Source organism: Pygocentrus nattereri, chromosome 3, assembly GCF_015220715.1.
Source record: "Pygocentrus nattereri isolate fPygNat1 chromosome 3, fPygNat1.pri, whole genome shotgun sequence".
Taxonomy (NCBI): Eukaryota; Metazoa; Chordata; class Actinopteri; order Characiformes; family Serrasalmidae; genus Pygocentrus; species Pygocentrus nattereri.
In genome coordinates, this window is record NC_051213.1 from 38,656,581 (window position 1) to 38,674,814 (window position 18,234).

At 40.8% G+C, this 18,234-nt stretch overlaps 1 protein-coding gene across 3 annotated transcripts in view; it reads left to right on the top strand.

Annotated features, from left to right (window-relative positions):
- Positions 1–1,662: 1,662 nt before the first annotated feature.
- The window catches only part of asb10 (ankyrin repeat and SOCS box containing 10), a 17,411-nt gene continuing 839 nt past the window's right edge, over positions 1,663–18,234 (top strand). The window contains exons 1-5 of one of the 3 annotated variants that reach the window (XR_005130093.1): positions 1,663–2,157; positions 12,785–13,052; positions 14,273–14,777; positions 17,192–17,305; positions 17,595–17,917. Coding sequence is in view for 2 of the 3 variants with exons in the window: in XM_037537091.1 (XP_037392988.1) it covers positions 1,818–2,157; positions 12,785–13,052; positions 14,273–14,777; positions 17,192–17,305; positions 17,595–17,780 (1,413 nt within the window). In the remaining variant the exon portion in view is untranslated. Of the gene's footprint in view, positions 2,158–5,549; positions 5,913–12,784; positions 13,053–14,272; positions 14,778–17,191; positions 17,306–17,594 lie in introns of those variants that run through there. The other 2 variants (XM_037537091.1, XM_037537092.1) reach the window with 2 other exon arrangements.

The following is an 18,234-nucleotide window of genomic DNA, read 5'->3' on the forward strand; positions in this document are numbered from 1 at the left end:
TTTATGGCAGGCACAGCAGTCAAGTCGGCAATAAGTGGGAGATAATCAGCAGGAACTAATTGCCTAATTGTATTGATGAGATTTGCGATCATTAGATTGTTTTGTGAGTCCAGTCAGAGGCCTGTTTGACCACAGCACATCACAGATGGCCAGATTTCTGTTTATCTTGCCTCTTTCACCTACAGGGACTGAGATGGACATGTGTGTGTGTGTGTGTGTGTGTGTGTGTGTTGTGCAGGCAGAAAGACGAGATTCTGCTGGTGTGTGTGTGTGTGTGCTCTGAGTGTATGTGTTGTCTGCAGGGAGTAAGACGAATGAGTGAGAGGACTGCTGATTCGATGCAGTTTTTTTCTCCAACCCTCTTCTTTTCTTGGTCGAGAAAGTCCCTGTCTCCACAAAAATTGAATGTCCACCATTTGAGAAATGAATTTGTGGAAGTCGCTGTCTCTTTTCCCCCATTAGTAAGTGTTTAGTTCAACGTTTTAAATAATTGCGTTACGAGGAATGATATTTAAAATACATTTGGGAGGCAATGGGGCGGGAAAGTGCCTACATGTTTTGCTGATGACACCCGGGCCATTTGGAAGACATCAAAGTAGAGAGGAGGTAGCCCAGATGCATATTATAAACTCATTATGCGTATCATTTAAAAGGATGTACTCCAGCAGCAAAAACAATCTTGCCATTCTCTCTCCCTTGCCAGTAATGTGTGTTTGCAAAGTCGAAACTCTTTGATGCCTTCAGTCAATGTGACAGCTATTACTGCACTGCAGAACGCAATCAATGGCATATATATATTCAAATCGGCAGTGCCATTAACATATGGATCAAACACAGAAATGTTTTTAGATGGCAACTCAAAAGGAATCTTTTTTTACAAAAAATTGGGTAGCTGATTAAATAAGTGCAAACAATGGACTGATCTCACTATAAATATAAGAGAGGTTGATATTATTGCCATTACAATGGCCACAGAGAAACCACATTTGGTTCCCTAAAGAAACTTTCAATGGACAGTTCTTCAAAGAACCATTTTTTTAAAGAAATGACAATTTTGAGGGTGAAAAGCCTTTTTGAAATTCACAGAAACTTCACATTATTTAATATACCATTTAAAGGTTTTTCATAGAACTGTACATCCAAGGTAAGAGCCGTTTAAGAACTAATGTTAATACAAATACTTTGCTGCAGTTTAATCCTGAAAGGATCGGTTAGCAAAACATACTTGTAAATTCTTCAACATTAAACAACACAGAGCCAAAAAATTAAACTATATCAGAGGCCCTTGTGTTAGCTTGTTGAGACTGTGGCGAGATAAGCCATGCAAGACCTTTTCTACCATGTGGGTGGTCAGTCGTGACTCATAATTTATCTGCAGCTATTTGTAGTTATCAGCCTGGCCAGTAATGACAGACATGACAAAAAAAATTGTCATAAGCGTATCATTAGCTTTACACAGAATAGGCCTGTGGTTGTTTAGACTAAATTTAGCCCAATGAAAGTGTAACAAAAATGCCCATGTGCTCATGTTAAATAGAGTTTCAACTGCAGCACATTAAACTTGGTATGCCATGTCCATGTGATCACAGTAAAAATAGATTTCTGCTCACAGGGCCCAACTCAGATTGGGTATCAAAACAACCTCACTGAGCCTGTGCTAGATAAGAGTGGGGTGCATATGGCCATTTAGGAGATTCCAGGCCATCTCCGCAGCTCTTATTCCCATTTAGAAACAAATTTTTGAAGAATAGAAAGAGAAAATAAGAAAAAGAAGGCAAGGCAAAGGTTTCCTTCATAGTGTCACTTGCTTTGTCAGAATGTCTCAAAGAAGCTTCGCCTTCACTCCAACAGCCCTGCGCTCTCTCGAACAGGACAGGGACCTGCTGGAGAGAAGGCGCTATCAGAGGCAATTGGTAGACCCGGTACTTAGTGGTTACCTGCTGAGGAAGGAGGCCCGGGAGAAGACCAGGCTTTTCAAACAGACCCGTTTGGAGCCGACCGCACCAATGGTGTGCCGTGACCTGGTGGTGCAAAATGCCCTGTACACGGGAAACGTGGAGGCTGTGAAGGAGTTCTTTCCCAAAGGCTCATCAGCCAACCTGGTCATCCAGCCTGAAGGAGGAGCCATGCGCTGGGTCTCAGATGGGAAAGTAAGAGGTAAGAGAGGGGTTTTATTTTTATTTTTTTGGAGACAGTCCTTAATTAAGTGGCTGAAGAAGTCATTGAAATACTATGGTTTCATGATAAAGGCTGGCTGAATGAGGATGGAAAAACCTGAATAACTCAATGTACATTTTTGTCTTTAACTGGTTGAAATTAATTAATATTTCTTTTGGTTGATAGTGCTACATGAACACTATGTAGTTGTTGGTAAAGAATATTTCAGAGCAGTCTGAGTCTATTAATAAATTAAACTTTCAAAATATTTTTAACACTGAAAATTAATCTTCATTCACCTTAATTTAAGGCAACAAAATGCTAAATGTTTCAAAGGTTTTTAACTAAAAGATGTGTGGACACAGTTTTCATTTACTCAATTCAGCAATTCAACTTTGTGATCCTGCAATGAAAAAGCAAGGAAATTAAGAAATAGTTTTCTTTTAAAAAAAGCAACAACTATTGACACCTCTACAATATTTGAATAAAATGTACTAGAAATATTCTCCTATTTGCCTCTTTTCAAGCACACCAAAGTCTTTATAAACTCTTCAGTGGTCTTTCATGACTTCCTCTCACCAGGGTATAACAGGGTTGGGATGTAATATAACATATAGAGAGAACACAGACTTAGATACAGTCTAATCTCACATTTAACACAGACAGGGTTGGGATGTAATGAAATACAAGTATCTGGAATACAAAAATAAAGAATCTATTCAATCCAAGTGACATTTTGGAAGTATTCACATAAATTAAACTTTACATTTTTAAGCAGAATCATTTTAGAAAACTTACCACTAAATGAAAAATATATACTACCTTTAAAAGAAACACTGTCAAAGCTTGTTTATTAACTCTTTAAAATCAGTGCACAGGATGTAACAAACTCTACAGAAGAATTCAAAAAATGACCTCTTCACAAATGCGAAACTACTAAAGCCTGAATAGACCGATAAATAACTGTGATTCAGTTATTAATCTCAGTGCCACTACATTTTGAGGGACGATCCAACAGTTTCCTCAGTATAGGACATGTTCTCAAGGAATAAGCTTTGTATCAGTGTCATACTGGCTTGTGCATGTGTTTTGTTGCAAGTTACTTATATGCTATTAACTAAAAATTGCATATCTATCCACTTCATAGTCAAAATCACAAGACTTTGTTGTTGGTATACAGCAAATTGTACACAGGAACAGTAGTGGACTGAAGCAGGCAAAAAAGCCAAATTAATGTTGAGTACATTGTAACTTGAAATATATTAACATACGAATAACATGAAGAAAACTGCCAATGAGTAACAGAATAGTGTGAATTAATTACATTTTACAAAGCAGAATTTATGCCCTACGAGTGTGTATTCTACATGCACTCTAAATGTGTTACTTCTTACATATTACTTCTATATATAGTTCTATATATAGTTAATTCTTATATATATTTAGGGGACACATACTAAATACCAGGTGGGAACAAGTAAGTCTCAATCAAGATTTTTTTTTTACCCTTCCAACTAAAATACAGAATCCATGGTACACAGATGACTATGGCAGGTATGCTGTATACACAAAGAATAGTGCAACAACACATGAAAATAATTTGAAAAAATGCTGTTGAACTAAAAAATACAACATTGAGTACATAGGATTAAAATAAAAACTAGCTCAGCACTAAACTAGTTCAGTGAACTAAAAACAACTGCATGATTTGAATAGAATTTAGACGATAACAGAAACCAAAACGACTTAGCAGAACAAAGTTTACAGAAATGACAGCAAAATGATGGTGAATGTGTGAAACTGTGAAGCTCACTTTTCTGCCATCAGCTTCTTATTTAAATTTTCCGTTCCACCTTGAATGGTGCAGCAGTTATGTTCCAGTGCCAAACTGTTGCACCATATAAAGTAGAATGACATGCTGTCATGAGGAAAACGGTTAGTTCGCCTCACGAGTTTCTCCACTAAGAGTTTAAGTGCTGAGTGAGGGCACATTGATGCTGTTGATGCTTTGCTTGTTTCCAGTTTATGGAGCTGAACTTCAGCTCTAAGACTTAAATTGTCTTCCCGAGGTAAAATAAGCTAGACATCTGATGATGCTGCTGTATATCAGATTGACGGCGGGAAACGAATCCATTAACATTCAGTGCAACCGTCCGTGTACCAGTCTGCAATCAGACATCTCTCCATGTTTCTTCAACTTTGTGTCTTGAGTCTTTCTGAGTCATAAAGCTGAAGTCTGAGTCCGAGTCATTGGTATTGAAGTCCAAGACGACTTTCAAGTCTTTCTTTTCTTGATATTCTCGAGTTGGACTCAGTGACATACAAGCCAAACACCCAGTCACCCATTAAAATACAATATATCAATGGATAAGTATAATTCATATATTAATGAAATGAGGCATAAGGCTGTTAAACTTCAAACAAAGGCTAATAATCATAACTTTACAAAAGTGTGAAATATTGCCTCATACCAGTTGCATTGTGGGGGTAACCATTCTTTAAAATGACAATTAAACCATCTCCATAGCAACACTATTTAGAAGGCATGTTCAGAGAAAGGCCTTGCTGTCAAATCACAAACCTAAGAGGCTAGAATTCACTGAAAATAGTTAGGTCTTTTGTCAGATGACAAAAAAAAGACTTTTTTCAGATATGAACATCAGAAGTGTGTTGGGTATAATAAATTGTCAATGTAATGCAGAAAAGATGCTACTCTCTACTGTGAAGTGTGGTGGTGGAACAATGATGTTTGGCTGTTTTTTCCCCCAAAGACCTTAGAATACATGACATCATGGACCTCAAAAACTAGGAAATTTTACATCAGTATCTGACTGCCTTCAGCAGGAGGTTAAGGTTGAATCACCTTGAGAAAGACAATAATCTGAAGCATATCACAAGTATACACAGAAATTAATTCACTGACCACAGAGTCAAGCTTTTGTAGTCGCCATTCCAGTTTACGACTTAAACTCAAGCAAAGACTTGAGTTGAATGAAGACTAAGGACTCTTAGAGATGATTTTCTCTGGACAAATGATTCCAGAAACCTTCATTTGTCCCCTGTCATCATCCAGTATTGTAAGAGAAGACACAATACTGGTCAGTACTAAATTTAGTTTTACAGGAAGGTTACTTTTTATGCATATTATGATCTTTCATAACTTTTTTTTGTTTTCATTTATCAAGGATGTCAGAACTTCTGGAGGTCAAGGTAGCATGTACAGGTCATGTTAATAAATGCAATAGCGTGATATGTGAGCACACAAATTTCATCAGCTACAGAAGCCCAAAACACCTCATGGGTCTAAGGTATCAAAAGGTCAGATATCAGTCAGCGTCCCTTAAAATAGCCCCTGTCCAGACAAACAGAGCTCAGACTATCCAAACGTTACCCAAGAGAAGCAACTGTCCTACTGCTCAAAGCAGCATCCAAACAAGAAGGGTTACTTGAAGGAAGCCTGAAGTTGGATACTATCCAATTAGAAGCTTTATAGATCTTGAGCAGAGATACTTTCTTCTCTGGCATGGCGCCAAAGATTAAGTTCCGGAAGCAGAAGAAATATCGCAATGACGTGATCGCAACAGCGCGCGCTGAAGGATGCATTCTTCAATTCTGGAATGCACTTTTGGTTGGCGATGAGATCACTGTGATCAGTATCATTGATGACCCTGAATATGCACACCTTATGGACGCTATTTATGATACTAGTGACATAGAGGAGTGGAAGAACTTCAGGTTCAACTACAGAGGGTTAAGTATGTCAAGAGTTCATGTCTGTTGTATGAAATAGAATATTATAGAATTATAGTAGATTAGATTAAAATTATTTTTTACATTATTTCATAACATTATTCATTTTGGATTCTTGAAGATTTGCTTATATGAAAGCAGCACTATGTAATATTTTTGTTAAAACTGAAAGAAGCAGCATTACTAACTCAGGGGACAAAAAATAACTAAAATATGTATGTGTGCACTGCTGCAAGTCTCCATATAAAGCCTGATGTAATCATTTAAAAGTCAAAGGTACTAGGTTTTCCTTACAGTGGGAACCTGGTTTTCTATCTCAGATAAGTAACTATTCTGGCCCTATGTGAATAATGCATTCAACATCCACCTGGAATTTTGGCTTCCCATTCCTTTAACTGTGTGCATTACTGCTCAATGTGCCATGTTGCCAGTTGTTTTAATGTATTAAATCAGTTTGGGCCAATCTAAAACCATGTTTTTCTTATAGTGGGAGACTGGATCTTTTATCTAGGATATGTAATTATTTTAGCTGGATGTGAATAATGTTCTCAATAGCCTTCTAGAATTCTAGCATCCTGTTCATTTTCCTGTGGGCACGACCGCTATATGTGCCATGTTTCCAGTATTTATTATTAAGAATTAAATAAGCTTGGGCCAGAGTAAAACCAGGTTGTCCGGACATTTGAAGACTGGATCTACAATGTAAATTTTCTGATCTGATGTGAATAATGCCATCAACATTTACCTGGAATTTCAGCTTCCTATTCATTTACTTGTGTGCGTTACTGCTCAATGTGCCATGTTGAGAGGTATTTGAATGTATTAAATCAGCTTTGGCAAGGCTAAAACCATGTTTCCTTTACAGCGGGAGATTGATTTTCTGTCTGTGATTTGTAATTATTCTGGCCCGACGTGAATAAGGCCTTCAATATTCACCTGGAATTTCAGCATCCTATTCATTCAGACCAGGCTAAAACCAGGACTTCCTTACAGTGGGAGACTGGTTCTCTATCTGTGATATGGAATTTCTCTGGTCTGACGTGAATGAGGTCTTCAATATCCACATGGAATTTCACATTCTTATTTATTTACCCATGTGTATTACTGCTCAATGCGTCATGCTGTCAGTTATTTTAATGTATTAATTCAGCTTGGGGCCAAGCTAAAACCAGATTTGTTGTCTGTCTGTGGCATGTAAGTATTTTGGCTTGATGTGAATAAGCCTTTTGATATTCACCTGGAATTTCAGCTGCCATGTGGGCACCACTTTCTATATGTGCCATGTTTTCAGTTATATTTAGTTTTTAGTTTTTTTTAGTATTAGGTCAGCTTGGACCAGGCTAAAACCAAGTTTTCCTTACAGTGGGACACTGGATCAATATCTGTGACATGTAATTTCTCTGGCCCAACGTGAATAAGGTCTTCAATATCCACTTGGACTTTCACCTATTCATTTACCTGTGTGCATTACTGTTCACACAGTAACTGTTGACAGTTATTTAATGTATTAAATCAGCTTGGGCCAGGCCAAAACGGATTTTCCTGATATATACTAACCAGCCACTTTATTAGGTACAATGTTCAATTGCTTGTTAACACAAATAGCTAATCAGCCAATCATATGGCTGCAACTCAAGCCATTTAGGCATGTAGAGGTGGTCAAGAAAACTTCCTGAAGTGCAAACCGAGCATCAGAATGGGAAAAAAAGGGTGATTTAAGTGACTTTGAATGTGGCATGGTTGTTGGTGCCAGATGGGCTGATCTGAGTATTTCAGAAACTGTTGATCTACTGGGATTTTACGCACAACAATCTCTAGGGTTTACAGAGAACGGTCAGAAAAAGAGAAAAATATCCAGTGAGCGGCAGTTGTGTGGACGAAAATACCTTGTTGATGTTAGAGGTCAGAGGAGAACGGGCAGACTGGTTCGAGAAGATAGAAAGGCAACAGTAACTCAAATAACCAACCAAAATCTCTGAGGAATGTTTCCTACACCTTGTTGAAAGTATGCCACGAAGAATTAAGGTCGGTCTGGAGGCAAAAGGGGGTCCAACCTTTTATTATCAAGGTGTACCTAATAAAGTAGCCGGTGAGTGTATATAACTATTCTGGCGCTATGTGAGGCCTTTAAAATCTTCCTGGAATTTCAGCTTCCTATTCATTTACCTGTGTGCAGTACTACTCAATGTGCCATTCTGCCAGTCGTTTAATGTTTTCAATCAGATTGGTCTAAGCTAAAAGCAGGTTTTCCATACACCAATCCCATTTGCAAAAAGGTTTGGATGCTGTGTGAAATGTAAATAAAAACAACATGCAATGATGTGCAAATCATTTAAACCCTGTATTTCATTGAAAGTAGTATGAAGACAACACATCAAATGTCAAAACTGAGTTTTTTTTTTGTTTGTTTTTTTTTAAATATATTACCATTCTGATTTGATTAACACCTGGTGGTTAATTGGCAACAAGTCAGTTACATGATTGGGTATAAAAAGAACATCCCAGAGAGGCTGAGTCTTTCAGAATTAAAGATGAGGAGAGGTTCAACACTCTGCATGATCAAATAGTGCAACAATTTAAGTCGTTTCTCAATGTAAAACAGCAAAGAACTTTTGCCTTTTATCATCTATGGTATATTCCATCCATCCATCCATCCATCCATCCATTATCTTCCGCTTCTCCGGGGTTCGGGTCGCGGGGGCAGCATCCTAAGCAATGAAGCCCAGACCTCCCTTTCCCCAGCTACTTCCACCAGCTCTCCAAGGGGGATTCCGAGGCGCTCCCAGGCCAGCTGGGCGATATAGTCGCGCCAGCGTGTCCTGGGTCTTCCCCGGGGTCTCCTCCCAGGTGGACTTGCCTGTGACACCTCCCGAGGGAGGCGTCCAGGAGGCATCCTAACCAGATGCCCGAACCACCTCAGCTGGCTCCTCTCGACGTGAAGAAGCAGCGGCTCTACTCCGAGTCCTTCCCGGATGACTGAACTTCTCACCCTATCTCTAAGGGAGAGTCCAGACACCCTGCGGAGGAAACTCATTTCGGCCGCTTGTATTCGCGATCTTATTCTTTCGGTCATTACCCAAAGCTCATGACCATAGGTGAGGGTGGGAACGTAGATCGACCGGTAAATCGATAGCCTTGCCTTATGGCTCAGCTCTTTCTTCACCACAACAGACCGGTAAAGAGCCCGCATCACTGCTGACCCAGCACCAATCCGCCTGTCAATCTCCCGCTCCCTTGTACCATCACTCGTGAACAAGACCCCGAGATACTTGAACTCCTCCACTTGAGGCAAGAGCCTATCCCCGACCCAGAGAGGGCTCTCCACGCTTTTCTGCCTGAGAACCATGGTCTCGGATTTAGAGGTACTGATTCTCATCCCAGCCGCTTCACACTCGGCTGCAAACCGATCCAGCGAAAGCTGAAGTTCGCGACCTGATGTCCCCAATAGGACCACATCATCTGCAAACAGCAGCGATGTGACCCTGAGGTCACCAAACCGGACACCCTCCATCCCTTGACTGCGCCTAGAAATTCTATCCATAAAAATTATGAATAGAATCGGTGACAAAGGGCAGCCCTGACGGAGTCCAACTCTCACTGGGAACGAGTCTGACTTACTGCTGGCTATGCGAACCAAACTCCAGCTTTGTTTGTACAGGGCCTGAATGGCTCATAGCAAAGAGCCATGTACCCCGTACTCCCAAAGCACCTCCCACAGAATACCCCGGGGAACACAGTCGAATGCCTGCCAGGGAGGCTGAGGAGTGTGATTCCCCTGTAGTTGGAACACACCCTCCGGTCCCCTTTTTTAAAAAGAGGCACCACCACCCCAGTCTGCCAATCCAGTGGCACCGCCCCCGATGTCCACGCAATGCTGAAAAGGCGTGTCAGCCAAGACAGCCCCACAACATCCAGAGCCTTGAGGAACTCAGGGTGGATCTCATCCACCCCTGGAGCCTTGCCACCAAGGAGCTTCTTAACTACCTTAGCGACTTCGGCCTCAGTAATGCACAAGCCTATTCCCATGTCCCCAGACTTAGCCTCCTCACTGGAGAACGTGTCGGTGGGATTGAGAAGGTCCTCAAAGTATTCCTTCCACCGCCCAATGACGTCTTCAGTCGAAGTCAGCAGCACACCATCTCCACTATATACAGTGCTAGTGGCACACTGCTTTCCCCTTCTGAGTTGCCTGACGGTTTGCCAGAATCTTTTCGGAGCCGACTTAAAGTCACTTTCCAAGGCCTCACCAAACTCCTCCCATACACGGGTTTTTGCCTTGGTGACAACTGAAGCCGCAGATCGCTTGGCCTGTCGATACCTGCCAGCTGCCTCTGGTGTCCCACAGGCCAACCATGCCTGGTAGGACTCCTTCTTCAGCTTGACGGCATCTCTCACCTGGGGTGTCCACCACCGGGTTCAAGGATTACCGCCCCAACAGGCACCAACTACCTTACGGCCACAGCTACAGTCAGCCGCTTCCCCCACCACCTGATCCAACTCACCACTAGGTGGTGATCAGTTGACAGCTCAGCTCCTCTCTTTACCCGAGTGTCCAAAACACATGGCCGCAAGTCTGATGACACGACTACAAAGTCAATCATTGAACTGCGGCCTAGGGTGTCCTGGTGCCATGTGCACTTATGGACATCCTTGTGTTCAAACATGGTGTTCGTGATGGACAAACTGTGGTTTGCGCAGAAGTCCAAAAACTGAACACCACTCGGGTTCAGATCAGAGAGGCCATTCCTCCCAATCACACCCCTCCAGGTCTCACTGTCATTGCCCACGTGAGCGTTGAAGTCCCCCAGTAGGACAATAGAGTCTCCAGGAGGAGCACTTTCAAGCACCCTTCCCAAGGACTCTAAGAAGGCTGGGTACTCTGAACTGCTGTTCGGTGCATAAGCACAGACAACAGTCAGGACCCGTTCCCCAACCCGAAGGCGTAGGGAAGCTACCCTCTCGTCCACCGGAGAAAACCCCAACATACAGGCACCGAGTCGAGGGGCTATGAGAAAGCCCACACCTGCCCGCCGCCTCTCACCATGGTCAACTCCAGAAAAGAATGAAGTCCAGCCCCTCTCAAGGAGATTGGACCCAGAGCCCAAGCTGTGTGTTGAGGTGAGCCCGACTATATCTAGCCGGTATCTCTCAACCTCGCGCACCAACTCAGGCTCCTTTCCCGCCAGTGAGGTAACGTTCCAAGTTCAAAAAGCCAGTTTCAGCAACCGAGGATCAGAACGCCAAGGCCCATGCCTTCGGACACTGCCCGATCCACAACGCACCGAACCCCTACTACTGCCCCTCCCATTGGTGGTGGGTCGATGGGAGGAGGGACTCATGTAACTCCTTCGGGCTGGGCCCGGCCGGGCACCATGAGTATATGCCCGGCCACCAGACACTCGCTGGCGAGCCCCTCCCCCAGGCCTGGCTCCAGGGTGGGGCCCCGGTAACCCTGTTCCGGGCAGGGTACACAAGTCCAGTTTTTGTGTCTTCATAGGGGTTATTATGGATCACACTTTGTCTGACCTGTCACCTAGGACCAGTTTGCCATGGGAGACCCTACCAGGAGCTTTTGCTCCAGACAACATAGCTCCTAAAATCATTCAAGCACGCAAACCCCTCCACCACGATAAGGTGGTGATCCAAGGAGAGGCTATGGTATATTATAACATTAAAAGATTCAGAGAATCTGGAGAAATCTCTATATGGAAGGGACATGGGCCAAAAGCAGTATTTGATGGACATGATCTTTGGGCCCTCAGACGACACTGCATTAAAAATAGACATGTTTCTGTAGAGGAAACTACTGCTTGGGCTCAGAAACACTTCCGTCTGTCATTGCTTCCACAAATGCTAATTAAAACTCTAAAATGCAAAGAAGAAACCTTATATAAACAGAATCCAGAAACGCTGCCACCTTCACTGGGCCCAAGCTCATTTTAAATAGACTGAGAGCAGATGGAAAAGTGTCCTGTTGTCCGACAAATCAACATATGAAATTCTTTTTGGAAATAATGGACAGTGTGTCCAAGCTAAAGACCACTCAAGTTTGTTTTCAGTGGACAGTTCAAAAGCCAGTATTTATGATGGTATCGGGGAGCATTACTGCACATGGCATGGGCGACATGCACATCAGTGAAGGCACCATTAATGCTGAACGAAATATACATGTTTTGGCAACATATATATGCCATCCAGATGACCCCTTTTTCAGGGAAGGCGCTGCTTATTTCAGCAAGACAATGTAAAACCACATTCTGCATGTATTACAAGAGCATTGCTTTGTATTAATAGAGTCCGGGTGCTAAACTGACTTGTCCAGACCTGCCACCACTGATAACATTTGGAACATTTATCAAATTAAAAATATGACAAAGGAGACCCCAGTGTCTCCTCAATTTCCAAATGCTTGCAGTGCTGTTAAAAGAAGAGGTGATGCAGCAAAGTGATAAACATGCCTCTGTCACAAATTTTTTGGAATGTGTTGTTGGCAAATTCAAAATGGGCATATATTTTTCAAAAAAATGATAAAATTTCTCAGTTTCAACATTTGATATTTTGTCTTTCTACTATTTTCCTTTGAAAATATGGTTTACATGATTTGCATATCATTGCATTTTATTTTTATTTACATTCTGCACAGCGTCCCAGCTTTTTTTGGAAATGAGGTTGTAGTTGAATAATTGATTTCCATCTGTGATATACAATTATTCTGACCCGACGTGAAAAAAATCTTAAGTATCTAACTGGAATTTCAGCTTACTTTTCATTTACCTGTGGGTATTAATGCAAGATTCAGCGTTAAGCACTTTACACAACATTTTCTGCTTCCCTCAGTATATTACACGCTACTCTCATTTGTCCCTTTGTGCTCCAGGACTGTGGTCGCTGACCTATGAGCAGGAGCTGACCACTCCTCTGCACATTACAGCGGGCCGAGGCTTCACTGACTGCCTCAGGCACCTGCTGCTGAGAGGAGCCAATGTTGATTTTGCCCCCGGAGGCACCACTGCATTGCATGAAGCCTGCGAGGAGTGCCAACCGGAATGCATCAAACTGCTGCTGGAGTATGGTGCCAATGCCAATGCTGTCAATGAGGACGGACTGATGCCCCTCCACGTCTGTACAGAGCTGAACTCTCTGGAGTGAGTACATATATAGTAAGAACTGTTTGAATAATTTGCAGAGATTCAATTTGCAACACCATTATTACAGTGACACCATACATAATATAATATGAATTGTTCTGTACTGTAAGTACTGTAACATGATATGGTAGGGAAGGAGGAATGAAGAGCATGAAGGAGAAGGAGAATTAAGTAGCAGCAATTGCTCTACCCCTCCAGAAGCCCACCATCAATAAATAAGGGTTTTGTAAAGATTACAGTGATGGGGAATTTACCACAGCCTGGATCGGTTAAAATATTAGAAACTTTTGAAAAACACCCATTCATTCATATTTTCTGTGATGTATAATATACCCCAAAAAGTAGAAAGAAAAGACCACATATTTAATACAGAAGTCATCTTGCAATAAAATTGGCAAAACTGGAGAAAAACAGACCCACATCTTCGCATAAACACACATAACCTCACATACACATAACTGTTCGACAGTACCTAATAGTAATAGATAAGCAAAATATAAATATATTTACACAGTTTTTCCCTTTCCCCAGATGTATCCAGTCAGCAAGACATGTTTGGTGTCTGAAGTTTCTTTTCTGATTCTTTAGTTTTGCACTTGAGCTGCAAAGCTAATGTAGTTAACAAGTAATGGAAACTTACAGCCCACCAGTTAGCAGTGTGCAAACATCCTACATAAGTCATATTGACTTGTTCAGTAAACTCAAATAGACTTTTTATGTGGTTTCTGACACTGTATGACACACACATCTATAAAAATGCACAAAAGAACATTAGATAACAGTCTGAATTGTCTTTACTTCTGTCCATTTTTGTAAATTATAATGTAATTTGAGGCAAATGTAGAATTATTTCAGAATGGATATTATAGGCTCACATGCCAAAGTCACCAAACATGTCTTGACTGATCAATGACACCTTAATGTATGTAATATGAAATAGTTACCATGTATGTACATTGACATCATAATTTTCATCATATGAAATTGTCACACAGTAAGTACACTGAAACAATAAGTGTGATATGAAATGGTTGCAGCATAAGTTCAGCAAGTAATGTAACAAGCTGAACATTTTTCCCTGAACTGTCATTTTAATCCTCAATGATATTCCATTGACACAATTAAATATGCCCTTCTTTTTATTTATATTTTACCATGGTTCCAGTGGTACTGCTATTCAGATTTGGTATCCCTGTGATTCTTATGGTTTCTTACAGGTGTGCCAAGCACCTCATCCAGTTCGGAGCCGCTGTCAATGGACGCAGCCTGGATGAAAATGACACGCCACTGCATGTGGCAGCACGTCATGGCCTCTCAGCTCATGTGGATCTCTACCTGCGTCATGGTGCGGCACTAGAGCGGCAGAATGATGATGGCCTCACACCACTCAATTCTGCCTGCTCACAGCCACAGGAATTGGCTGCCCTGGAGCGCTACAGGCAAGTGTGCCAGCAGCTAGTGGATGCTGGAGCGGATGTGCAGACGGGTGATGCTGACAAGCAGACACCTCTGCACATGGCCTGCAAGAATGCCAACCCAGACGTGGTGGATTTGCTGCTGCAAAGGGGTGCCTCTGTCAACACCATGGACTATGGTGGGGAGGCACCCATGCATAACATCTTGAAGATAGTGGCCTATAAGATTGATCACCAGCCAGAGAGGATAGTGAAGGCATTGTTGAACTATGGATCCATCAGGGTTTGGCCAGGAGCACTGGCAAAGGTGAGTCTGTATGTATTAGGCATGGGCTGCATAACACCCTTGACCTATTTTCACAAATCTCACTCACCCATCATCTTATACTAAATATATTCTTGATTTCAAAATTATTCTCCCCTTCACTCTACATGAAAATAGAGAAACTTACCATAACTTTCAGACTTCCCCCCTCCATCAACACATGCGATAAAATAAATCTGTTCTCTGCTTTTTTATGACTGAAGTTTTATGCTGTGCAGTGGCATAAATGGTATCCTATAGCAAAAAAATAAAATAAAATAAAAATATCAGTGGGCCCCCACACAAAATGACCTTCCATTGAGAGCAGAAAATGACAATATAATTTCCTTACTTACTTAATATTTCTAACTTAAATTTGTAAAATAGGCTTGTTGTTTACATACAGTATTGTGCAAAAGCCAAAGACTGTCCTTCATTTATTTAACTTCCAGTCAAAACAGTAATTAAGTAGAAGTTAAAAAAGCAGCACCCATATATAATCGAAAATTATATATGTAAAATAAAGTAGCCTCAAAAACTAAACATAATATCACATTTTCCAGTATTTAGTGTGTCTACTCTTTGCCTTCATTACAGCTTTCATTCTTTTCAGCAGACTTGCTTTCACTTTTTAAAAGAATATGCGATATTTTTAAACATTTCCACGTTCAGTCTTCGAAATTGCTTGCAGTTTCAATCCAAATCATCCCAAACACATTCGGTGATACTGAGGTCTGTATTCTGGAGTGGCCAGTCCATTGTTCTCAGAACGACAGCAGCTTTTGTATTTGCATTGCACATTTTCTTCTGTATTGCTTTAAATTCTGTTTATCTGATGGTAACAGTTTTGGTGGTCTACCAGGTCTTGCACACTTGCTGAGTGTCACATTTTGTCTATATCTTTTATAATTTTATTTTCCCTTTGATTTTCATTCTCATGTAAATCTTATATCTGATCTCCTCAGAAATGTCTCCTACTTCTATCTTTTCAGGGAATGAAAATCAATCCATATAGCGTTATATAAAGGAATGCTTATGTGGACCAGAGATTGAGATTAAATGAAACCAAATCCAACCCTGATTTATGGGAAGTGAATCAAGGAATTTGGTGCTATTGCAAAATGCCCTCAGAAGAAAGTGTGCCATGTAATCAAATGTATATACAGATTTATGGAGCACATGAAATAAACAAACTAATAAATGCTACAGCAAAGTAAACGATAAGAACGCTTTAGATTTAATTGATTTCACCCTAATTTTGTGGTTTGGCTTTAAATGCTTTGCTCATTGTACACTTCAGTCAGTACAGTACAACCAGCGAATCCCACTTGTGCCAGATAAATTGCCTGAGTCTTAACGAGGCAAATGTTAATAGGAGATTAATTAGCACTAATTGCAGAAGTTCTCGACAATCCCCCAGAGGGGGGCCCAATCTGTTCATCAAGCCAAGTGCTTAATTATTCTGCTCTGAGCTCCCCCAGAAATACGCCCTCCGACCTCTGCCCTTTCCAAAACAGGTGGGGATGTAGCTCCAGGTGGAAACTGTCACTATCATCCTGATCTAGGAACAGCTACTATTACCCAAATCTGTTGGCTGAATTAAGAGAAACTATGAAACTGTTCTCAGGCCAGTTACAAACAACAAATGCTATCAACACAAGCCACTTGACTTGCCATTGCTGAATTTTTCAACATAATTTGCTGCACCTTAATTCAGTATGTATTTAAATAACATGGATCATATGCTTCAGTTGTATTGCCGAGCAAAAAAGTAGCAGGAAATTACAGTATTTTCATTTTGAATGATAGTTAATGATAGTTAATGAAAGTTATTGCAGCATGGGTATTTATACCTCTCAAAATGTGCCCCTTAATATTTTTTTATTAGATTTAAAGGAACTTTTGCATTTGTGACAGAAAGCCATACCCAGTGTCACAATTCAGGTACTATGTACTATATTCTTACACTATATGCTACATTGTTCACTATCTAGAGAGCACTTAATATGTCGCACAACACAGAAACGCAAATTACCACATGGTTCATCACATTAATGAATTGCTCCTGGGTTAGCTGTTAGCTGTAACATAACATGCCCAGTTACTATTGTACCATTGCGAAATCATATCACAAACAGTGTAAACAAAACTGGGTAGAAATACAGCTACTGAAAGAAAAAAGGAATCTCTCTTTAGAAATTTTTCAAACAGTCCACTGAGTTCAAACAACAATGTAATGTTTCATATGGATATCATTTTTCAGGATTTGTAGTGCACCATCTAGGTATTAGCAGCACACTACTCTGCATTACTCCCATCCAATTTCTTAATACTTGCATTAATGTAGCTAGTAAACTAGAGGTATAGTTGAGAGATAGAGACACTGTCTTTGACATGTATATGTACATTCCTATCAGGTGCTTAGGTACTGCTGTATGTCTCCACGAACAATAGAAGTGCTGCTAAATGCATATGGTCGCATCAAGGTTACAGATGAATGGGTGGAGGCAGTTTCCCCAGAGGCATTTCAGGTAAGGAGAACCCACAGATATCTGGGCCCTACATAGAAAGAATGTGGATTTATAGAGACAAATAACTATTGACTGTCAATCAGAAGGGATTAATAAGGGTACGATATAAACCAGCATATTTCAGATGTGGGGTATTTGTATTTGCTAAAGTCAGTGCCTAAATTTTTGCATTATCTTTTGCATTGTCTTACTGTAAATCTCAATTCCTTCAAAATGTACAGGAGACAAAAGATTGCTGTGGCAATCCACAGGTTTAAACTATGTGTTGTTCTTTGGGTTCTCCCTGCAGAAACACAGAGAATTCTATGAGTCTGTGTTTGCCTTGGCCCATAATCCTCGCTCCCTGCAGCACCTGGCCCGCTACCAGCTACGCACCTATTTGGACAATCGCATGCCCAAAGTAGTGCCCAGACTGGGCCTGCCTACTTTTCTGAAGAATTACCTGATGCTGGAGTTCCGAGGTTATGTTCACTAGGAACCTTGTAGAGCCACGCAGGATTTTGAGTGCTCCATCCAATCAGCTTCACATTTATGATGTGTTGAAATGTGAAGATGTATGTGCTGAGAAGTCCTTTGCCAGGCCACGGATGTTCAGCCTGTGAATAATCAAAAGTAGGGTTGTAAATGTCTGATCTCACAATTCAACACAATTACAGCTCTTTAGGAAATGGCTCATTACACCATGAAATGTCAGGTTTCATCAAGAGTTAATTAAACTATTTTGGTATAATTCAGTATTATAAAAAAACACTGAAATATGGTTGGAGGAACTATTTATGCAGTGGAAAATAGAATCAATAAAACAAAATTAACAAGCAGTTCAGTTTTTTAGATTTTACCATATGCCAAGATTTTTGTTTTAGTAAAAAACTGAGTTAATATTATTATAATCAGTTACAACATTGCAAAAGCATTCAATTGACACCTTT